General features: G+C 36.4%; 1 protein-coding gene across 1 annotated transcript in view; it reads left to right on the forward strand.

Moving 5' to 3' along the window:
- The first annotated feature begins 1,838 nt into the window (after positions 1-1,838).
- The window catches only part of ATF2 (activating transcription factor 2), a 54,879-nt gene continuing 31,419 nt past the window's right edge, over positions 1,839-25,298 (forward strand). The window contains exons 1-9 of the mRNA XM_058190173.1: positions 1,839-2,098; positions 5,121-5,223; positions 10,804-10,873; positions 14,508-14,604; positions 16,823-16,941; positions 17,335-17,463; positions 18,585-18,763; positions 19,719-19,833; positions 21,319-21,405. Of these exons, the coding sequence (XP_058046156.1) occupies positions 10,826-10,873; positions 14,508-14,604; positions 16,823-16,941; positions 17,335-17,463; positions 18,585-18,763; positions 19,719-19,833; positions 21,319-21,405 (774 nt within the window). The 5' untranslated portion in view covers positions 1,839-2,098; positions 5,121-5,223; positions 10,804-10,825. The remainder of the gene's footprint in view (positions 2,099-5,120; positions 5,224-10,803; positions 10,874-14,507; positions 14,605-16,822; positions 16,942-17,334; positions 17,464-18,584; positions 18,764-19,718; positions 19,834-21,318; positions 21,406-25,298) is intronic.

Here is a 25,298-nt window from a genome sequence, read left to right on the forward strand (position 1 = left end):
TATGTCAAGCAATAGTCTTCATCCATTTGTATATTATATACAAAGTCAACTTATTGCCCCCAACAATCTGGGTCCTCATTTTACCTACCTTATAAAGGATGGAAGGCTGAGTCAACCTTGGGCCTGGTGGGGCTTGAACCTGCAGTAATTGCAGGCAGCTGCTGTTAATAACAGACTGTCTTACCAGTCTGAGCCACAGAGGCCTAATTTGCAGTTGCCTAATTTGTCTGCACTCTTTAACTAACTGGTTTTATAATTGGGAAAAAAAGCAAGAATTGACTATGACAATGCTAATAAAATTAAATTGATAGAAGACTTGCAGATTATATCCAAAAATATTAAAAGTTTGTGCAATCTACAAAATGGGCATCAATATTTAAGACTCATGTTATATCACAAGCATTAATTTAGCTTTCCTCAAAGCAGTACAGGTAGCCCTTGGGCATTGCCTACTCAGTTCAAGTGTATAAATTGCTGAACAAGGAAGGCTTATGACTGGTCCTTGGAGTCCTAGCCACTGCAGCATCCTCAGTCACACAATGGTAGTTGCCAATATTCCTTGCTGCTTTTCCGCAAAATCAGTGGGGAAGCTGGCAAGAAGATGGAAGTCATGCTCATGTGAAGTCCTTACTTAATACAATTGTTTAATGATAACAACTAGGACTGCCACAATAGCCATAACCAGGTCTGCCATCTGCAGTCATGTGATAACATGCTTTGTGATTATGACATTTAACAATGGCAATTACTGTTCCAAGTACCATTGTTAATTGCCTGTATTCTGGAACTGCTGAATTTCTAACATCCATAATTCCTATCAGAGAAAGGAGTATTTCATGTAAGTCCTTGACTTACAACAATTCATTTAATGACTTCAAAGTTACATCACTGAAAAATATAACTTACATCCATTTTTCATTCTTGCGACCATTGCAGCATCCCCCATAGCCAAGTGATCAAAATTTGAAAGCTCAGCAATTGACCCATCATGGTTGCAGTGTTTTTTTGCGACCTGCCAGGGTCAAAGGGGAAGCAAGATTCACTTAGCAACCACATTACTAACTTAACTGCAATGATTTACCAGTACTAAACAACTGTGGCAAGAAATATCAAAAAGGGGCCAAATTTACTGTCTCACTTAAGCAACAGAAAATGTTGGGCTCAATTGTCATAAGTTGAGGATTGCCTGTACATATTTATTCAGAAGTTAAAATTGTATTGCTTTCCACTTTAGGTAAATATGCAGAAATTAGAGGCTCAACATACCCTTTCCTGTGTAATTGATTTAGCAGTTAAACCTCCATGTGCAGAAATCCATTTTATCCTAAATACATAGTTGTGTGTATGTATATACGTGTGTGTGTGTGTTTTTATTTATTTATTTTTATTTGCATTTATATTCTGCCCTTCTCCGAAGACTCAGGGCGGCTTACACTACACACACACACATCTAAACGGTTCATAAGGATATTATTTTTAATTATTTATAGCTTTGCTTTACCAAAAAAAAAATTCAGGAGGAAAATCAAGAAAAACGTTATTCCACTGCCCTGTGGCTGGCGAGACTATCAACATCCAGTGATTTTTGCGTCCAGCTAACACGCCTCCGTGAACTTCAAATCCAACAGTCCTGCCCCGCCCCTCCCCTCCAGCACTTGGGAAAACCCAGGCTCCCCTCGAAAGGCCAGCTTCCTCTTCTGCGCGCAGGCGCGAAAAGGAGGAGCGCAGGAAGGAAGGACGGGGCTGCTTCCGGCCACCCAGGCACCGGCGGAATGGCACTGGCCCCGCCTCCGCGGAGCCCACAACCACGCGGTCTCTCCCTTCTGCGGTTGTGCGTGCCACCTTCCTTCCTCTTCCGTTCCGTTTGTGCTGCACCCGCCTCCCCACGTCTCCAAGCGGCACGTGACCCCGTTTTCTCCTGACCCAGCTACCCTCCCCAGAGAGGGGAGGGTGGGGGGGGGAAAGGGAAGGAAGGCAACGCGAAAGAGAGAGGGAAACCGCTATGTCGCGGAGTTCCCGCGAGATGTGACGAGAACCGGGTGGGAGGGGGGAAGAAAACCCCGGGCTTTAATGTGCGGCTCGGCCGGCGGTCTGAGGGGTGAGTTAGCTCTGTGTGTGTGTGTGTGTATATATGCATGCGCGCGCGGCGGTCTTGTTTTGTTTTAATGGAGGCGCAGAGGAAGGCCCTGCCTCGCCTTGACGTTGTAGGTTAGGATAACGGCTCGGGGTGTGGCTGTAGCCCTAGCCGGGGGTAAATTGAGGGGAAAGAGCCGGGCCCTGGTGCCTCAGGATAGGAGAAGGGAGCCTGGGGGAAAGTATAACATGGCGCCGCCGCTCCGTGGTTCCCCCCCCCTCCTTCGACTCGTCCTTTGCTCCCGGCTGCCGGTTTTGGCCGCCCCCGACGCCAGTCCGGCTTCTCCTGTCGTTCCCGGTTGGCCTTGGCCCGGACGCCTCCGTCTTCTCCCGTTTTTCCTGGAGTCCTGGAGGAGGAAAGAAGGGGGCTGGAGCCACGGAAGGCCCGGGCCTCCTTCTCTTGTGCAGATATTATATATATATATATATATCTGGATCCTGTAGCTTTCGCATCTTCCCTCCCCGCGGTCCCTGATGGAGAAGGCCAAAAAACGTTGGCTTTTGATGGTCAAGTGTCGCTTTTGAGGAGCAATGGGCAGGTATCTTCTCCACCCTGTTTCCTGCAAGGAAAGGGATCTACACAGCTGGAGTTGAATGAAATCGAAAACAAAATAAAGCTCTCGGCCCAGAAGGCTTTTCCTTTTTTCAGTTGTTAAAAGGAGGTGTGAGTTAAGTGTAGCAGAGGCTGTTGGTGTTTTATTGTCACTATTAATTCTTATTGTAGGACAGTCTGTCCAATCAACATTTTCTCATTTGACTCCAATCGTGGCAGTCAACCTTTTCCTTTTGACATTGCCTTCACCCGATCTCTACCTTATACCTGCAGCAAGTGTTAGTTGTCCTTGGCCATTTCATTTCTTAAGCACTTTTTTCTCTTTTCTGCTGGCATAATTCTGGTTAATAGGAACTGGCACATTTCACTGGCCGTTTGGTTACCATTACAATGAGGCAGTGACCATTTTGATTTGGGGTGTAGAAAATATTGGACCTTCAACAAAGGTTATCTGCCCAAATCTTTGTTTTGTAAAATGCATTTTTAGATCTTGCACCCAGGCTTTTTTACATTCAGTTTTAGCGCTTAAAAAAAAATACAAGCGCTAACCCTGTGTTCTAAACATAAATTTAGGATAGTTTTGAGAGACCAGTAATCCTATGCTGCACAGAGGGTTGGTTTTAACAGGGAAAGTGAACAGTTTGTTTGCTCAGTAATGATTGAGACCTGCCAGTTATTTCATCAGACAGCCTAACTGGAGTAATTTAATATTCTAAACTCTGTTTGTACCAACTCTACTTTGATTGCCTTTGGAAACCAGAGTAGCCACCAATCTGATTTCCGTGGGGAAGTGCTTACCATTTATTATTAGAACAATTGTCAGGTAGCTAAATCTATCATGCTAAGCATCTTAATCATGATGGAGTCAAGTGTCCTACAAATCCAATAAATCTGTCTAGATGTCTTCCTCTCCACAGTAAGAAGAATTTTTTTCCTGCTTGGAGTTGATGCTGTGTCGGAGAAGAAACAAATCCGGAGGAGTTTACCAACTACAATTTTTAAACTTGACCTGTAATAACTAAGTTTGCCTAGCACCATTCTAAGGCCTTGTTACAGTATGAGATTAAGGATCAGCAATCAGGGCAGCACAGTTTATGTGACATGCTTTTCTGCTGGCTGAAATACTCATGGATAGCACTTTTAATTTGGCCATCTGAAAGAAGCCTAAATTTTACTTCGGTAATGTTTGAGCTGGAATGAAATGTCCTGTTTAAAGTTATTCTTCATAGAGGACCTTTAGTGGAAGGTGAAGAATCTGTCTGCTTAATTATTTATTTATAAAGAATATGTTTATATATGCTTATGAAATTTATCTCATCAGTCATGTCAAGTTTTAAGCTTGTAATTTAGTCTGAAGTGAATCAAGATGTTTAGTGCATAGACTCTTACTGTATACAGATAGTTCTCAATTTATGACAATTGTGATCAGAATTTCTGTTGCTGAGCAAGATGGTTAAGTACGTCACACCTGATTTTATGACCTTTTTGCCACAATTATTAGGTAAATTACTGCAGTTTTAAGGGGAATTGCATCATTAAGCAAATCCAGTTTCCCCCATTAACTTTGGCCTGTCAGAAGCTGGTTGGGAAGGTTGCAAAATGATAATCGCATGACCTTGGGATGCTGCAACTGTTGTAAATACATGCCAGTTGCTAAGATTCTGAATTTTGATCATGACCGTGAGGTTGCTGTAATACTCATAAGCATGAAGACTACCTGTATTCCATTGTTACCATGGTTTTGTTCATTTCCTATTTTAGAATGATTACAGGTAGTCAGTCCATGGGTGATGGTAGTTGGGTCTGGGATTGGCATCACTAAGTAATATCATAAAATGCAATGTCCATATTGTTCAACAATAGCAATCCAGACACTCATGGTTACCATTGTAACTCCAAGACGTGTGGGTCATTAAGCAGAAAGCAGCAGAAGCCCCATGTAGGGAGAGCAGGGGTATATGATAAGCACAGGCCATAGACAAATTGGGGAGGGAGATGCTGTGGTGTAGTGCAAGTATAGGGAAGCTGAGGGAAGGAGGGAATGGGTCACCAGCAGGGAGCCAGTGGAGGGGGTGCAGTGCAAAAAGGGGGGCAGGTTTGCCAGAGCCACTTTTGACCTTTGCCATCTTCCCCATTGATTTTGCTTGCTGGTAGGGAAAGTTGCAAATGGCAAGCTCATGATCACAGGATGCTGCAACTGTCATAAATGTGAGTGGTTGCCAAGCACCAGAATCACAATCACATGACCATGAGAGCAGCGTGATAGCTGCAACTTTGAGGACTGTTGCAACTTCAAATGGTCGCTGAATGAGTGGTCAGTAAGGTTGACTACATGTGTGTATTTTACTAAGTTACTATTGTGACACTTTTCTCTCAAGATGTATTGCGGCTTGCGAAACTTTTTTTTATTTTAAAATTTTTTCATCTATTTCAGATAATTTCTAAAGCCGACCTTGAGTAGTTTCGGGATGTTTGTAAACTAAGATTGCCAAGTCAAGAAGAAAGATTTTGATACGTTCTTTTGAAATGATGTTCAGGTAATCCTCACTCATTAAGCAACCATTTGAAGTTCCAGGGGTGCTGAAAATAGCTTTACAATTGGTTGTTGCATTTATAACCTTTGCAGTGTTCCATAATCACTTGATCTCCATTTTTATACTTCATAGCCAGCTTCCAACCAGCAGAGTGAGTGAATTAAACTGCAGTAAAATTCCTAAGTCTTGCCAATGTGATGTCTCACTTAATGACTGTGTTGCTTAATGGTAAAGTTGCAAGTCTCAATTGTGGTTAAGTGAGAACTACCTGTAGTTTAAAATACTTACTTTAAAAAGAATTATGTTACTCTGTACACATAATTTTGAAATATGGAAATACATTCTTCTAGTTCAGCTCAGTTTTCAATTTTTCTATTAAAAGAATTTTGAATGTGTTCCTATTGATCCCATGGATATATATATGGTCATAGGAATTTGGATTAAAACTTTGGAAATAGACTATTAAATAGGCTATTAAATATCATAAAATTAACATTTCCCCTCTGTACATGTTTATCAACACCTTGTTTAGATAATTCCATAATTATTGAATGTCCTTGTGTTGTAAATCTGCTTATTCATGAAATACCATATATTTGGCAGAATATCTAGTTTTGCAGGTTGGAGTTGTTGCCCAAAAAACAATGAAAATGTATGTGTTCTAAGGAAGAATTCTAAAATCCTGAAACAAGCACATATTAATGCATTTACCTCTGTCTTCAAAGAATAAATAAAATCTATTTCTCATCATCTCAGAAATACTTGTTTCCAGGCTATGTATATAATAATATATTCTCCAAGTTTTTGTTTTTTTTAGGTTTTTTTTGTTTATACCCCGCCCTTCTCCGAAGACTCAGGGCGGCTTACAGTGTGTAAGGCAATAGTCTCATTCTATTTGTATATTTTTTACAAAGTCAACTTATTGCCCCCCCAACAATCTGGGTCCTCATTTTACCTACCTTATAAAGGATGGAAGGCTGAGTCAACCTTGGGCCGGGCTCGAACCTGCAGTAATTGCAGGCTTTGTGTTCTTAATAACAGGCTGTTCTTAATAACAGGCCTTACCAGCCTGCGCCATTCACCGGCCATGGTCATGTGTCATGTGACAATAAAAGTTTCTATTCGCATTCATTTCTCAAATGGACCAATTAGGGCAGTGGATGCAATTAATTTTCCCAAGGGGCCACATGAGAAACTGAAACTGTTGCAGAGGGCTGAACCAATAGGCTGAACTTAATTCCGCTGAACATTTATTTTACCACTTTATAAAAAGCAGTAAATTTCATGGTTTTGATTAGTTGCTACTAGTAAAAATACAAATTACATCTTATTTACATTTGATTTTTAATTTCCAATTGACTTCACATGGGCTGGATAGGGACAGCCAAAGGGCTGGATGTGGCTTGGGCACCATAAAATGCCCAAGTCTAAATTAGGATGTGATAGCAACAATTTGAAATTACCCACATGCTGAATGAATGGACTTAACGACCTGTAGTCAAAATTATAAACATGCAAAGCTACGCAGTCACATGATGAAAATTCAAACACTTGGCATTCAGTTCGTTCTTACGACGGACTTCAGGCTGCTGTAATTGCCCCCCCACACACACCTATATCTATCCCAGTCTCAGCCGCCCTTTGGCCCACCAATGTGCACAATGCTGCCATGGCTGTGGAGGCCCAGGCCTATTCTCCACCCTCCATGCCCCAGGAGTTCATGTAACTGGCAGTAGTAATCTGCCAGTTACAGAGTCCAGCAGCACACACACATTTCTCCACTTGTCTTTGCCTTTTTTGCAGCTGCTGACAAGCGTGCTCAGCCAATGCAAGGCATGACCTTATAGAGGCTACCTTGGGATGTTCTACAAACAGGAGCCATTCTCATGATCATTTGGAAGGCTCCTTTTCCAAATTGTCCCAATTTCAGACACTTGCAAGAAAAGTTCTACCTGTCATGATTGTTTAGAAGCCTAGAAAGCTAATGAATGTGATCATTCAGTTGTTCGTTGCATTTATTGCAACAATGGGTGACAGTATTTTATTGTATACTATTGGACCAAAAAGAAGACTCTCGAGATGTCTTTTAAATTATTATATGCCTTGTCTTGAGATATAATTTGTTTCAATAAAAAGAGCACGATATATGTTTTCATTAACAAACATAGCTTTAAAAAAATCACATAATCTCTTGCTGAGGAAGCAGTGGTTTATAAAAAATACTTTTTAGGATTTTGTGTCTGAATCCAAATACATATTGATTTGATGAAACAAGTAGCAGCATGGGATTCTTTTCCCTTGTGCACTTCAATTATTCTATCTGGTGGAAGCAGAAAACAACTACATTTATGTGGAAGTAGTGATCTAGTGATGCTGACTTGTCTTCAGGCCAGAAGTTTTCTCAGCTACCCTGATGGATGGTTGCAGAGAAAAAGGAAATTGGGACTTAATGGGTTCTTGATTTTTTGGCAGCTTAATGATAGCACTGATTGCATGAAAGTAGTAATTGTCTGGATGAAAGCTCATAAAGCTCTTCAACCATTTCTAGATGGGATTAGACTTTTTCTTAATAAATTGGAGGGAGTTGAGGTGTGCTCACTAGCTCAGAAGGCATGAAACCAATTATGGTTGGTTCATAAACTCTGGCACTTTTCGATATTGTTATTTAGCTATGTTGTGGTCAGTGTTCCAATAATGAAATTGGATTGCCCCTTACTTTTATTTTTAAGGGCCTCATATAACGGTAGCATGTTGAGAAGGATAAATTCATACACTGATTATCCCCATATCATCTTGGTATACAAGGGTCCAGATTTTTCTTCCTTGTGTATAATGTCCATCTGGGCAATACTGTTTGGAGGACCAGAGTGCAATTTTGATGGAAATTGTGGGTAATCCTCAACTTACAACTGGTCCCTAGGGCTATTTACATCCTGGATTCAAAGTTCCAACAGCTATTGCCCCACCCCATCCCCACTGTGGTTATAGGATTCCATTTTGGGTGCTCAGCCTGCATTTACAGCCATTTGCAGTATCCCACAATCATGTGAACATGTTTTACTATATTTTTTGCTGGAAACTTCTGGTTTCCAGCAAAAAACCACCCACTGATAGTTTTTAATGACTACCACAAAAGTCATAAAACCAGATGCAGTCATACATTGAACCACTTACCAACCAGGACAATTTACAGCTGTAATTCTGAGCTGAATTGCAGTTGTAGGTCAAGGACTACCTGTAATATTCTCTGACATTGTTCACATTGTATGTGTGTACATGTGTGTATACAAGTGCTACCTACACAGAAGGCCACTTTGAATTACCAATATCTGGACTTCTGTGTGTTTTATGTGGAATTGCCATCAAAAACTCCAAGGCAGTTCAGTTTGGCTAGTTAGCTTAATTTGAATCATAATATCAGTTAGAAGAACTTAGTCTTACCCATCTAGAGCTTTGGTTTGGTTTCAAGTCATGACATGGTTTAATTTTGGAAAGAAAACAGCTAAAGATATAAATGTGATGTTGAACTATATTCCTAAAATATGGAAGTTAACATTTCATGAAAAGAATTGACTCCACCAAGTCAGAGTAAAAAGAGTATCTTTCATAAATGGAAATAAGCTTACCCACCTGAAATTAAACAGAGATTCACTTCACTGAATCTAAACACTTTTCATTGGAATCCATTAGAATTTAAAATTGGTTAGAACATTTTAAAATTTAAACTTATTTAAAAAGCGTCCCATTTGTATGCATTAATATATAAATTTAGTCTACTGGTTGTCAGACTTAATTATAATAAACCTGTTTTAGTAGAGTAAAAATTACTCAAGACCCATCTTATCTAATTAAAGATTCCACTGACACATTTTGTGATAATATTTTATACATTCCTCATTTCCATTGTTAAGTTTAAGAACCTCTGAATTAATGGTATCTAATCCACTCTGAGTTTATTTTTCCATTAAGCTTTATAACTTTCCATAGCAATTAGGTTTCACTACTGTTAGACACCACTTAGTAATGTCTTTGTTTATATATTTATCTTGCTTCCATCACAAGTGATTCTGAACACCTTATACACCTGAGCATAGTAATGGAAGTAAAAATACGAATAACAGAATATTACTACAATCATATATTCTAAGCACCAAGGAACAAATGTAAACTCCTCAAGGAACAAACTCCTCAGGTCCCAGAAGGTTATTGTCAAGGCCAGTTCTGGATCATTTTTTGAAAGGCCAAGAGATTCAAGCCAAATCTGACCTCCAGGTTCCAGAGAAGGGAGAATAGATTATACTTTCTAGCAGTAGAGTTCCAAAAGGTACCAACTGTTCAATATTGTAATGAACTAGAAGGAACCACTTTTAAGTAGAATATTACAAAGATGCTCAGGTTCTGGATCATATAGAATTTTAAAGATGACAACTAGCACCTTGAATTGCCTCTGAAGCAAACTCATATCCCACGAACTGGCTTAAATAGCAATGTTACGTGTGCAGATAGACTAGTACCCATAAACTCAAGCTGCTGATAACACACAGGCTGTGTGGACCATCCGAAGTTTCTCAGTAACTTTCCAAGTCAGTCCCATGCCTACATCCCACAAATAAGTTATCAAGATATGAGTGATTTGAGCAAGGTTTTTTTATCCAGGAAAGGCCATGCAGCTGTGAAAGGCTCTTCTACCTACAGGTAGCACCCGTTCTTCAGGGACTCCCAGATTACAAATTAACTCTAAATGGGAAAAAGCAACTCATTCAAAACCAGAAAAAGAATATAGCAACTCTGGAATAAGAGATCTTTCTCACTCAGTAAATTGTTCACCTTACCCCTTTGGCATACAGGTAGTCCTTGATTTACGACCACAATTGAGCCCAACATTTCTGTTGCTAAGCAAGACTATAGTCTTGTTAACTCAATTTTGCCCCATTTATAAAAATTAAAATATATTATTATTATTTATTTATTTATTTATTTATTATTATATTATTATTTTACAATCTTTCTTGCCACAGTTGTTACTGCAGTTGATAAATTAGTAAGACGGTTATTAAGTGAATCTGGCTTCCCTATTGACTTTGCTTATCAGAAGGTTGCAAAACCTGACCCTGGAACACTGCAACCATCATAAATATGAGTCAGTTGCCAAGCTGATCACATGACCATGGGGATGCTGCAATGGTGGTAAGTGTGAAAAATGGTCATAAGTCACTTTTTTCAGTGTCGTAACTTTAAACAGTCACTGAACAAACTCTTATAAGTCAAGGACTACCTGTATAGGTGTGGAATCTACCAAAGGGAGACGTAGTGACACATTTATGTCCTGTTAAAAACTAGTTTCTGTACTTCATAAAAATGTTTCCAAGCTTGACTGATAATTGTGTGTTTAAGTTTCAATTACATTTTGACAAATAATGTCCCAGATTATTTGGGATTTTTTTATTACTTTTTTTAGAAATATACTTGAAATAATTAAGTGTATTGAGATACTGTTTTTTATTTGAGGCTTTGTCATGTAAATCAATGCAAGATAAATTCTTGGCACAATCTTAACTAATTATGTTTGCTATTCCAATGTAGGTAACATAAGAACCTGTAGAATATGAGTGATGACAAACCCTTTCTATGTACTGCCCCTGGATGTGGACAGGTAATATATGTATTTTTGATTTGTTCATCTAAGTCAACAGAGAAACATCTGTTACATCAGAAGTTGTTTATTTCTGATCCTAATAACATCTGTATCCTTCTTTTAAACAAGAAGCAATTGTCCCAGTCTAATAATGCACTTCTTGCTGCATGTTCAGTTTCTGGTTCTTGGACTGGGATGAGCAGCAGGTTTAGCTTCCCTTCACTTTCAAGATACATTATGAGCCTTAGTACTGCTATCTTGAACGGCAATATAAGGTCTGCAGTGGATCTGCATGAAGCCTCAATCCAAGTGCATTTGTTTGTTTGTTTGTTCATTGGTAATTGTTCCTGATCAGTGGGTAATTTAGGAGTGGAAAGTTAAATAGATTAGAAAAAACATATTAAAATTATTTCTGTTAACAGTTGTTTCATTTTTCAAATTATTTTTTGAATTACTTCATAATCAGAAAACAGTGTTATTAAATTGTTTATCTTAATTTTGAAAGATATTCTATAGCCATGCTGATTATTACAAAGGAGGGGGGGAAAGAAATTAACGTTGAGTTTCTTTTAATATAAAGAATATTTTAATGTTTTCCCATATCGAGTGATGTTTTCAATTATATGAAGTCATGATTTCACCATTCTTGTATTCTTTTTGAGTATGTATAAATACTTTTACAATATGCTTGAGGAGTTAATTTTGCGGTACATGTGTGTTCTGAAAAGGAGTAGTTTTCTTAAAGAATTATTTTGAAAATAATCATAAATAATAAATAGGCCTAAGCAAAATGATGGCTTGGAATAGGGTTAATAACTGTCACTCAGTACAGAAAAAGCAAACTTCCTGTAAATGGGCTATCTGTTTGATTAATTGTGTTCATCTAATTGAGGAAAGACTTGTATTTCCACTAGAGTTCAAAGGTATGGTTTTGGTAATATTTTTGGACCCAGCATTATCATTTGAAAGCCTGAGTGACTTCAGGAACTTAGGATACCTTTTATCATCCTGGGCTGATAACAACAGCTATGACCTTGCCAGGAGAAAAATAGCCTAACAGCATCATCATTTCACTCCAGGTAGGATTATGGATTATATATGTCCCTTTGAAAATAGTCCAGAAAGTTTGATTTGAAAATAGAGCAGCTAGGGCCTGTTACCTGAGAATGGCTGACACAACTACGTTATATCAGCGCTTTCTAATCTGTCTGCATATCAATCCATTTTTCTTGCGCCAGTTCAAAAAAATGGTAGTAGTAGCCTATAATTCCCCAAAGGACTTAAGGTCAGGCTTGGAATCCCTGATGCTCTCTGAGCTTGGTTGTTGGCTTGCAGGGGTTTCATTAACAACTACATAACATCATCAATTCCTTTAATTTAATCATCAGTTAAGGTTAGTCTGCCAGAAGCAGTATCTCCCTCTATGATTACTTATCAGGACATTACTTTCTGCAGAGATGCTAGCCTGATGCTTCAATTTTGGTGCCAGATGAAGATTTGTTTTATTTTATTTTTGCTTTAATGTTTCAAAATGTATGTAATATGTTAGTTTTAACATTGTAATATTTGTATAATTTTTAATTTTATTGTATAATGTGTTTTAATTGATTATATAACACCCAGAAAATTTCTGATGTGGGTGTAATATAACAGTACAGTAAACACTAAGAGGGTAGGGAGATGAAAAAATTCAGTACGATCTAACTTCTGATACCCGGAAGTAATTTAAGAAAATGCAATTCTTAAAACAGTTTTTCAATTTAAATTATGTGATTTGTTTTCTTTGGATTCTACATTTACAAACGTGACCTAATGTGTTACAGATAGCTAAATTGTAGCTATGCTATTTAGTGGATTAATATATTTAGAAATATTGACATGGAATATTCTATTTTCACACGTGTGCCCTTTTTTGCATAATGTTTAAATGATTGCTGAACACATCTAAAGCACATGTAGCATTCACATACTACAATTATATTTTACGCTAGTCAAAAGCTGCTATTTCCATCCCCAACATAATATTAAAATGGCTGAATGGTTGACAGCCAGTGCGTGCTGTTACACTTCTGAGTTTGCAAAGCATCGTTGCTATCTCATTTTTCAAACAAATGACCAGAAACAAATGACCATCTCCCTTTTAAAAATAATATAGGTTAGTGATCCCATATCATAAATATCTTATTTCTATCCAATATCGTAGAAAGAGACAAGGAAGAGAAAATGTTCAGGACTCTTAGAATGGAAATTCAGAAATAGTCATGGCTTATTAAAAAGTTTCCCCATCCAGTCATATCTGTCTCTAGGAGACAGTGCTCATTTCTGTTTCTTGGCCAAGGAACCAGAGTTGTCCGAAGACAATTTCAATGGTCATATGGACAGCATCACTGTACGCCAAAGCACACAGACTATACGCTGTTACCTTCCCACCAAAGTGGTACCTATTTATCCAATCACATTTGCATGCTTTTGAACCGCTAGGTGGGCAGGAACATGGCTCATACTTATGCAATTAGATAAATATAATAATCTAATGATCCAGGAGCGTTTAACTAATACTTTCAGTATATTAAATGAAGGAGACTATATCCTGATGTGTGATCTATAACATTGAATTTTAGTTTTGAATAATTTCAAAGTCTTATTCTAAGAAATGCCAGTATGTGCTAGAAGCATATACACCATCCAGAAGAACACACACTAGAATGCATGTTAAGCTAAGTCTTATATGCGAACAGCAGTTGGGGAATTTGCACAGAAATTATCTATTCCTTGTAATTTTCATTTAATTGTGCCCCACAATTACTGAGCATTGGATAGAATGTAATGGCAAAGCTGTGTCAAGGAAAACAGCACAGAGAAATAAGGCATTTTTTTATATGTATTCTCAACCTATCTTTTAAAATTCCTGATTTTTATGGAATAAAACTAGAGCAGGGGTGTCAAACTCAAGGCCCGCGGGCCAGATCTGGCCCGCGGGGTGCTTAAATCTGGCCCGCGGTGCCTCTGGCAGCTAAAACAGGCTGTGTGTGGGGCGGTGCCTTGTTTTCACCCTCCATGGTCTCCTGCAGCAATCTGCCGACTGAAAATGGGCCCAAAAATGGCACAAAAACAGCCGGCAGAGTGCTGCAGGAGGCCATGGCAGCACCCCGCATCCCGTTTTGGCTGGCAGGGTGCTGCAGAAGGCATCCGTCCCATCCCCCTACCGCTGCCCCCCACTGGCCCCGGAGGAGAACTACAATGCTCATCCGGCCCTCAAAGAAATCCAGCTTGACACCCCTGAACTAGAGGATTCTTAGGTGAATGGCTTATAGAATAAGGGCTTTCTGCCTGTTGCAGGTCCTTCATAGTTGCAATTTATCTTGGTTAAAACTCTGAATTATTGTGTGTCAAAATTTGTATTTAAGTAGAGTGAAAAACCATTAAAATTGATATGTGTCATTTGTTACTTATGATGATGCTACTTAAATATTCAAGAGAATGGTCAATAAAAAAAACAAATTTAGAAGTACGTAATTGTATCAACCTTTTAATTAAACAAAAATCAACCAGCCTTTTCATTGCAAGTGGTTTGTAACCCATTCAGAAAATTATTCCCACTGTTTAGTCATAATTCAAATTTATAACTGTATTTTAAAACTTCTTGTCACAGCGTTTTACCAACGAGGATCATTTGGCTGTCCATAAACATAAACATGAGATGACATTGAAATTCGGTCCAGCTCGTAATGACAGTGTCATTGTAGCTGGTTAGTATATCTTTTATTAATCCAACTCTTGGAATGTGCCCAGATTTTGTCTATTTTCTGTATATGCTTGAGATCCTGACAGAGTTGTTGTTGTTTTTTACAAATAAAATGCAGTTATGTCATGTATTGTCGTTTTCCTTAACACTGATTGGTTGATAAATTAATAATCTACTGGCTATATATGCTTCAGCCTTAGTAATTAAGAGCAGTCTAATATACAGAACTTCATAAAATTGTTGTAAGAAGAAATATCTAGCAATTTATTGTAGATACAAAGAATGCATATCCACACAATATATTTTTATCGAAGTCATTTGTACATGTTGCTATGAGATAACTTCTTATGGTTTCTTACATTTTTACTGATCATAATTATGTCTTATAAAGAAGCTTTAAAAATAAAATTTAATTGATTCAATATACTCTTGCTTAATCTCTTTATATCTTTGATGGTCTTTTCCCTTATGTTAATAACTTCTTTTAAATCTTTCCATTTTTACTTTTGAACAAAAAGGTTTATAGAAAAAAATTGAAAAGGGTCTGAAAGGCAATATTAGTATAACACAGTAAACAGAATTAGGGTTTTTTTTTAAAAAATATTTTGTAATCAAAACCATGCTCACATTCTAGAATGATGCATTGACTGTGTTCACATTGCACTAAGCCAGAATATGGTTTGTTTGTTTGGATTTGGATTGTCATGTTATATGATTTGTTCCATAGGGGTTATAAATCATGATTAATGTATGGGTCAATGTAATGTGTAATCCAAGTTATTATGTTATTTGGAAATTATTGTTTGTATAGACCTGATTCAAATGTATTTTATGTCATTGTCTGTATAAAATACAGTGGAATTACGGTACATGTAATATTATCTTCCAAAGGTAATTTTAATAAATGCATACAAATCCTTTATGAAAGGTAGACTATAGTTTTTACACCAAAATAATTTTGTAATGTTATAATTTAGCTATTATGTGGATTATTTTCTTCTTTTGCCCCTATGAAGATATCTAATTGCGATTGCATGAACTATCTACTAATGAAATACTAACATAGCTTCCTAAATATGTTATCGTCCTGTCACTAAGCCTCAATCATTATATTATAACTGTCAGATATGAGATTCAAAGAACAAAATTAGATTTGGATGATGTGTGCACACATATATCTTGGGAATGCTTTAAACACTTGTGTTCGAAGGATTGTGTGCTGCTGACTGCAACTGATATACAATTTGGAGAACTATACATTTTAAGGTATCCTAATGAGTGCCCCTCCACCCTCTGATTATTTTGTTCTTCAAATCTGAGTCTCGCCAATATCCCATGTTATTATCATCGATACAAAATTAATTGTGGGTTTTAAGGTATTTATATTCTGCAGTGGTGCTGGAAATTAAAATTTGTACTGATTGTGTTTCTTAAAAGTTTCTATCATTGTCTCCCTTTTTATTTATTTTGAACAGAAACATACTATTTTTCAACAATAGGTGAAGTTGTGTCAGGCACAAAAGATCAGGACCACACATGAAGTTCCAATTAAAGTGATTTATTACTAATCACACTTATGCCCAGGAAACTGCTCCACTAACCATTAGCCTTGGCTTGGCTTTAAATAAGGATCAATGGAATTCAAGAGATATATAGGATTTAGTCAGTTTGTGCCTACATAGAGACTTTAGAATGACTTCTCTTTTGACTCCGCATCCATGTTCTGCCACTCCTTCTCATACAAGAAATATTTTTTCTTAATACCTGACTTTTTCACTTCTGCTCAGTTATAATTTTTAAGATGAAAGGCTATTTTCAAATGAATTGAATTTTATGATATTTTGGAGAAGCAAACATTTAATTTTGAGATTCCAATGTAGTATTTGCTTTTTCTAAAGCCCATGAGCAAAGTAATGGATAAAGCACATCTTCAAATACAAAAATGTATCTCTATTCTTCCTTACATAGAGTATCCTGAATTTCTACAAATCAAATGTTCATATTTTTAAAGTCCTTTTAACTATGATGTTTGAATTTTCAATGATGTTGTTAAAACAAAAATATGGTGACATGAAGATGTTCAACTTTGTTCTTACTGTGCTCTTGCTTGAACATATTAATTTTATAAAGTGCACATGATGTTAATAATATTGATTTTGATTGTCAAACATATATGCCTTTATATTAGCAGGTGAAATCATATATTTCCCTTTTAATCTCAGATCAAACTCCAACACCAACTCGATTTTTGAAGAATTGTGAAGAAGTGGGTTTATTCAATGAACTAGCAAGTCCTTTTGAAAATGAATTCAAAAAAGCTTCTGAAGATGATATTAAAAAAGTATGTAAATGTAGCAAATCAAAACTATATCAATTTTATAGAGTATTGATTACTTGAATTCTGTTTGCAACTAGAAATTTTGCATTAACAAAATGAGGATGAGCATAAAAATGTTATTTTAATTCAGTATTACTTTGCTTGAAAGACAAAGCTCTTAATAGGCTTTTTGTAGTTCTACATTCTATTTATAAATGGACACTGTTGTTTTTTCTAAGATTGAACTTCAAGGATAACACTTTATATTAAGTTAATATTAGCAGTAGATACCTTCTAATTAACTGAAGAAATCATATTTTTGGCTACTATATTGACATTATTGTGAATTCCCTGTTCTTTAAAGAGACATTTATACTTTGCAGGTTTTAAAATTTATCTCACCATTAATTATTACAGATGCCTCTAGATTTATCACCTCTTGCAACTCCAATTATAAGAAATAAAATTGAAGAGCCTTCAGTGGTTGAAACAACTCACCAAGATAGTCCCTTACCTCATCCAGAATCTACGACCAGTGACGAGAAGGTCAGAGATTTTTGATACTTCAAATATACAGTATTTCTGTAGATATTACCAGTAAATCTAAGATAATCGTAAGATCATAAATATTCTGCTAAACTTAATCTGCAAATCTGTATTTCCTCATATAGGACAAATTAAACCCACATTAATGTAAACATTACATTAAAATTAAATTTCTAAATGTTACATTTTTGAAGCACTGAAATGCAGTTTTATTACCCTGTATAGTTATTAAAAGTCAGTATAGCAATGTTTGTGATGCAAACACAATCTTTACTGCTATGTATCTCAAACGGACTAGGCACGCAAACCTGTCCATATCAAGAATCCACACTGGTATTAAGCATTTAAGTGATATACTTACATACTTTGCTTTATTGATTAGCCCTTGGGCCATATCAAAGTGCAGAGTTCCAGACACAAATTATTAAAATCTGATAAAAACAATTTAAATTTAAGTGATGTGGAGACACTTATCAAATGTGAGGAAAAAAACTTCTTAAACGTTGATACCAACATGTTTGCAGAATATTGTCTTTGCCTGTAATCCCGACCAGACAATCTGCTGGAATGGGTGATCTATTTTGGGACATGAAAATGACATATATTTAGTTGTAATGTTTTGGGAATTTCATTGGCATTGACAGTGATAGGTGAGGCAGAACCAGGTCATGGAGAGAACCAGAGCAAAAGTGAATTGATTGACCCATTTAATCTCTTTCTAGAATTCCTCTTTTTTTCTCATACTTTTTCTTTCATAATCTCTTTCTGACAATTTTTTTTCCTTTCTCTCTTTTCTCACAGCAGTCTGCTGGGGAAGGGACAGATCATTCTTGCCAGGGGTCTGAACTGATCAGTTGTGAAGAACTTTTGAAATTAGGCTGAGGGTTGCATGAAATCGGGCCAAGGGTTGCATGTGGCCTTAGGACTGCAGGTTGCCTATTCCAGATCCATGTGGTAGTTCTTAATGTAAGAAATGGTAGTAAGTTGCAACTAAAAGAATTCAAGGGATTTTAACATTTTTGAGAAAAAGTTAAAAGAAATCTAAATATAATTAAATAATTCTGATTATCTTTGATTCTAATGAGGCTTGGGAAATTGAGAAGCTTTCATGTTTCTTGCAGGAAGTGTGTCTGCAGCAAACTGCCCAGCCTACTTCCACAATTGTACGCCCAGCTTCTCTACAGGTTCCTAATGTGTTGCTTGCAAGTTCTGACTCAAGTGTCATTATTCAGCAAGCCATACCTTCGCCAACATCTAGCACTGTCATAACACAAGCTCCATCTTCCAATAGGCCAATAGTGTAAGTGTTGTAAATAGATACTAAAATGTTCTTATCTCTTGTAAATATATACTCACAACTGCTGGTATAAGCTTCAAACAATTCAATAAAATGGCAAGGACTAGTTGGGGTTTTGAAAATAACCCACATTTTCTAATAAAAACTGTCAGTTTTATTTAGTTTTGTGCTTTATATATGACTAAAGGAGGAAATTTGGTGGAAACAAATATTGATGTTTGTTTTGTAAGTCATAATAGCTCTGGCTTAACTCCAGAGTTCCTCTCTTAAAATATTTTTGCTGAAAGGAAAGTAGTGTATTCATTGATTCCTCCATCTTTTTGTGGGTACCATCTGGAAATTTGATGTGTTAGTTGTATTTTGATGGAAGAGAGGAATTGATAAAAACATTTCTTCTTCCATTAGTGGTTTTTGGTCTTTTTTGCAAACCGAAGGACTAATTCAGATTGCAGAACTTTGTATCAGATTGTTTCTTCCTCTTCTTCTCCTTCTGCTTTAATGACATTCCAGATCTGAAAGGCGCCACTAACCTCACCATCTAGAAAACCATCAGATAATGTTACAGTGTTCCATAAACTATTTCTAATTTATGATCAATAGCATTGATCCCCAAACAAATCTCATAGTGCTGAAATGGTGAAACCCATTAGATGAGTATATCTCTGATTTTTTTTTAAAAAAAACCCTAAGTATGTTAATAATTTTTCTAATTGGATAGGATTGTTGCAAATATTTATGAAATAAAAAGAATATCTGTGGCCAAAAATTAAAAAAATAAACTTCATGATAATTTTCTCTGGTGGTAGAAAAGAGAATCAAAACTACAAATTAAAATTAATCTAACAAGGGAGATAGAGTAGAAAATGTTTCAGCACCCTAGACCTTTTTCAAGGACTATTGAAATTTACAATATTCTTTCTACTATACGTGCTATAATTATTTTTTCTTCTTTTCTTAGACCGGTGCCAGGCCCTTTCCCCCTTTTGTTGCATCTTCCTAATGGACAAACCATGCCTGTTGCTATTCCTGCTTCAATCACAAATTCTAATGTGCATGTACCAACTGCAGTTCCAGTAAGTCTATTGTATGATGTAATACCTTCCTTCAAAGTTTGGACAAGTCCCTCTCACTGAATCCTTATATTGGGAACATCTGTGTCTCCGGCAAAACCAATGAGAATGATGGGAGAGGAGCATATAATTAGACAGTACTAATACTGGGAAACAAATTAGATCTAAATCAGGATCCTGTGGAGAAAAAGGCTGAAAGACATTCTTCAGTAGGAGTAAGGGGAGAATTTTCATATAAACTAATTTGGGCAAGGAGGGATGAAGCATATCTGCTCTAACTATCAAGAGTATTACAGGCATCCCTAATGCATACCCTGTTTGTAGTATTCTGACTCGGGCTTGGTATTTTTTCAGCATTTTTAATCATCCTTATGTATAATTGGTCATAGCCAAAGGCCTGGATACAGGTTTATTTATTATTTATAAATAATATATAGAAGAATATCTAGCTCTTCAGAAGCCATGAATAAAAGTGAAAAGTAGCAGTGCATATTATTGAGATATGTTTGATAGCATAACTCATGATAGGTGGAGGCCAGCTGCATAAGGGAGGAGAAAGATTATGGAATAGACTGTCCCTTAAACTGTAGGAGGTTAGTTTTCAATTAACCAGTAAGAGGTGCACAAAATGTTCAAGGGGCAGGCTTCTCTGTATTGATGGATGTGAAACCAAAATCTAGGTAGCCATCTGTTGAGAAAGAATTCTGGATTTTTTGTGCCGAAGAGTGGATTGAACTAGATGGACCCAATAAGTTCAATTCCTCCTTTAGTTCTGAAAGCCAACTGGGGGACTTCAGGCTAATCATTCTCAGCCACATCCACCTCACAGGGTTGTTATTGTGGATTAGAATATAGGAAGCAGGGCATTGTGTAAACTGCCTTGAGTTGTAGAAAATAAAAAGTGAGTTGTAAATCTGATGGTAATAAAAGTGATCATAGTAATAATAAATTAAATAATATTTCAACAGATAAAAGCCTTATTGTGAACTAACAAAACAAGCTCTGTTTTTCAGAGCTGGCCCTGGCCCTGGAAGGAACTCCCATTGGATATTTGTCCATTTCCCACATTGTCTGCTTTCCATAAAAAGCTGATGGTTGGCTTTTCACGGGGATCTTTGAACAGTATTTATTTTACCGTTACATTTTTTTATACCATACTTGATTGTATTTTTGCAATCTCATTAGCCACCACAAGACATCAGCACACACATTTGATTAATAAATAAACATGTCTGGAAAGGTTATTTCCCAAACAGACTGCTGCTCTTGGTAGGGGTTCTTCTTCCTGGGTACCACCTACGTAATATCAGCAGATAGGATTAAAGATCCTCCGAGTCAAATCTTAATAATCTCATTGAGGTAGAGCAGTGTTGTGCTGTAGTTTACTTTAGTAAGGGATGTTCATTCATTCACACAGGTAGAAAATCCTAATTGCTTATGAAGTAGAGTTTCTTTGTATTTGGTCTTAACTCAAACTCTCTTGGACAGCTTGTCAGACCTGTCACCATGGTGCCTAGTATCCCAGGAATTCCAGGACCCTCATCTCCACAACCGGTGCAGTCAGAGGCAAAATTGGTAGGTGCTGCATCATTTTCCCAGATGTAAAATTGTATGTGAATACTAGTAATCAGTACAAAGCTGATCATGTTTTGATTTGAAGTCATTTGGTACTTTCTGATTCTCAGATCATTCACAGGTCTGTTTTTACTTCCAATGAAATGAGAGTTCTGAGGGAGCCTTTATGTTATGCAGGGTTGTTTTTTTTAAGTTTCAGAAAATGAGACATTTAAAACAATTACCAACTCGATTCTCCTTCACATCTTCTTTTCCTTCATTAATTTCAGCCCATAGCAGAAGGGACAGAACCTCTATTGGCTGTTTTATTAGCTAATGCATTCTCGTAAGTCCCCATAGGTAGAAGATGTCTATAGAGATTCTCAGTCATACAGGTCATGGTTGTCCCAAAGAAGCTTTTTCAAGAGGCAACTGGAGTTTCTGGTTTTTCTTTGAAGACATTTCGCTTCTTAATCCAGAGCTGAAGAAGCTTCTTGGATAAGAAGCAAAATGTCTTCAAAGAAAAACGAGCAAATCCAGTTGCCTCTTGTAAAAGCACTTTGGGACATAGGTAGAAGATTTAAAGAAAAAATCCAGGACATTAAAACACATTAGTCACACACAGAACAAACTGACCTGTTGTCTGATGAATTAACATTCCCCCCCCCCCACAAAGTTGAGAGTTATTTTGTCCAAACACTGAATCCTGCTCAAATTATTTTCCACATTTTGTTGATGGAAGCATGAAAACTGGATCACAATTTACATATTTAAATATAATGTTGTATTGTAATTTATTTCATTTGAAGAAAATTAATGTAGCCCCATCAAAATCCCTGGTAAAAATAACAATTTTATCAACCACTGTGGCTGAAAAATTCTTAGTTTAAAAATTAAAATTACAGTTGAGGCAATTGTTCTGTTACATGTTTCTGATTTAGTAATCCATTGTTCTGAGTTCATTTTATTGTTATTTGTTTTTAGTGTAGAAAGTGTTAATTCTTATCTATTTTTGTTAGTGTGCATTGGTGAGTGACTGCAATAAATTCAAATTCAACTCAAATAATTCCATGACCAGCTCAACATTTGTATAACTTGAGGTAAAATATATTGTAGTTTCTGTTTTTTCTCAGCTGCATGAATATATATAGTTGAAACGTAAGTGCCTGCTAGGTTAAAGTTGTGTGTGCATAGATGCAGTCAGGAAATCGACAAATATGGACTGGAGGGCAATACACTTTTCTTTGCTGTTATTGCTTTGCTGTAGCTGGTATTTAAGGCATTCTGAATCTTTAAGACTTGTGGTCATTGACAGCACGATTTTCCTTTTAAAAAGTTTGAAAGTAGTGGCTATCATCACCCTTGATAGCATTGAATTCCATAGTTTGTTATGTTTTGAAACATAGTTTGTAGAATAATTGATTCTTTCCTAAACTTAGATGTTCTTTGTTACTTTTAGAGATTGAATGAACTGATCATTTGATTATAATACCGCAGGTATTATATTTGGAAATGATCAAGGTGGATGGGATTCCTGCAAAATTTAATGGTAGCCATATAATTTCAGAGTAGCTAATGTGACAACAGTTAGTAGCCTATTGTACTTACAAAAATGAAAATATTCATGAGAAACTAGAAAGTCCTTTGAAGTTATACATTCAGACCTTTGTTACTTAATTTTGCATAGTGCATAAATTACTTTATTGTAATCTTTAATTGTCTGTATTGCATGTATAATGATAAGCAATTATAGTTCTTTGTTTCTTGTAGCCAAATCAACACAGTCCATACACCAGAGGAAAGATAATCAGCAGGTTTGAAAATAAGTATGCAGATTTATATTTAAAAATGCTAAGAGTGAAGGAGATGAATATTAAAAACATAGCCTACAGAATATTAAAAAGTGGGAAGCAGGAGAATAAAATGTCTTGACCAGGAGTACTGTTTACCAGCGCATTTTTTTCATCTCCTACTTACCTATAATAGTAACAATAGTAGGCGTGTTGTCTTATATAACAGGACTAATTACACACACAAACAGCAGAGAGGCCATGTTTCTAGATTTTGCCTGATTTGAAAAAGTAACGCACACCCACACAAACCAAGAAACTTAGGCGAGAAGTACGTTCAGAAGGGGCTAAAAGAATTTAAAATAGTATGTTGAGGACTCAGCTTCTAAGTAAGCTCAATATATACCGGTAGATAGTCATTGCCTTATAATCATTCTTTTAGTGACCATTCAAAGTTACAACGGCACTGAAAAAGAGCCTTATGACCATTTCTCACATTTATGACGGTTGCAACATCTCCATAATCATGTGATCAAAATTTTGACGCTTGGCAACTGACTCATATTTATGACAGCTGCAGTGTTCTGGGGACATGTGACCACCTTTTGTGACCCTCAGATAAGGAAAGTCATTGGGGAAGCCAGAGTACCTAAGAACAGTTTTACTAACTTAATAACTGAAGTGATTCACTTAGCAAGAAAGGTAATAAAATACAATGAGGCAGAACTCACTTAGCAATTGTCTCACGTAACAACAGAAATGTTGGGTTCAGCTGTGGTCATACATCAAGGACTATGTATTATTTTTCAAACTTTAAATGAATGCTTGTCAATACATGTGCCTATATATTTATTATAATCATCATTCACACATCCAAATATATACAAACAGTGATATTTCCTGAAAGAAAATCTAAAGTAAATGGTTTTTAATCCTGGTACTCAAAAAATAACCTAATTCTAGTATGCTTCCTTATTAAAATAGTATTATTCACTGTTCTTTCTCAAAAAGCTGCTCTTGGAAAGAGTAAATACTCAGTAATGACTGAACTTATAGCTTGTGATTATTCCAACTGTACTTAGTCAAAACAAAACAAGGTGTTGAATCTTATTTGCTGTCCTGGTTTCTTAACTAGAATTTCATGAACTTGAATTTTGTATATTATTTAGAACTGACTAATTAATTAATGGCAATTAATTACCATATGTAATAAAGAATGCTTGAATAAATATATATACATATAGTTTCCTATATTTGAATTGAGCATTTTGGTGTAAACGAAGTGTACAGGGAATACTTTTAGAAATGTAGATTGTATAATTGACCTGATTCAGAATAATTTGCTATTAAATCTTCAAAATATTTTTGTATTCTATGTAACAGTTCTCAGATGTATAAATATCCATCAGAATGCTGTTTTTTAAAAAAGAAATGTTACAGCAATTTATATCTTGAAGCTTGAAGTATACAGAATTAAAAACACAAATAAACCATGATGTCACATCCAAAAAGGCTGCTAGAGCAGTCCTGCCTACCAGTTGAAGCACTTTTTCAAATCCCAGCTTACTGTTTTTTTCCCCATTCTTCTCCCAAGCTGGTCTAAATTTCTGCTAAAGTTTAAAGAACTTTTATCAAAGGCATGAATTGATCAAATCTATGACTGCTAGGATGATATTCTAAAGATTATTCATTGCAGCCTAAATATCTCTATTTTTTCCCTTTTTGATTTAGTTAAGGTTGGGGGGATTAAAATGTTGATACTAAAGCTTTATTATTATACATGAAGGCATCTGCAGAGACTGTAAATAATGAGTTGAATTGGGAATCCCCCTGAATCCAGTCTTTTTGTTAAATGCTCAGCCGTCAATTTTGGCCAAGAATGTTGTTGCCCAGCTGTGATGCATCTGGTTCTGCTGTGGTCAGACTTCAGCATTAACACACTGGTCTTAATTGGTAGGGATGTGCAAACCATTTGAAAGTATGACTCTGAGTGCATGCCTACTTTAAGCTCCTGCTCTTAGTGCTCAGAAGATAGTTTTGCTGTCAACATTGTCAAAGCTAAAAATGGCTAGGCTTCCATTGTAATTCCAGCACAAGTGTCTTCAGTGAAGAAGACTGGGAAAA

Source organism: Ahaetulla prasina, chromosome 1 (genome assembly GCF_028640845.1).
Source record: "Ahaetulla prasina isolate Xishuangbanna chromosome 1, ASM2864084v1, whole genome shotgun sequence".
Classification (NCBI taxonomy): domain Eukaryota; kingdom Metazoa; phylum Chordata; class Lepidosauria; order Squamata; family Colubridae; genus Ahaetulla; species Ahaetulla prasina.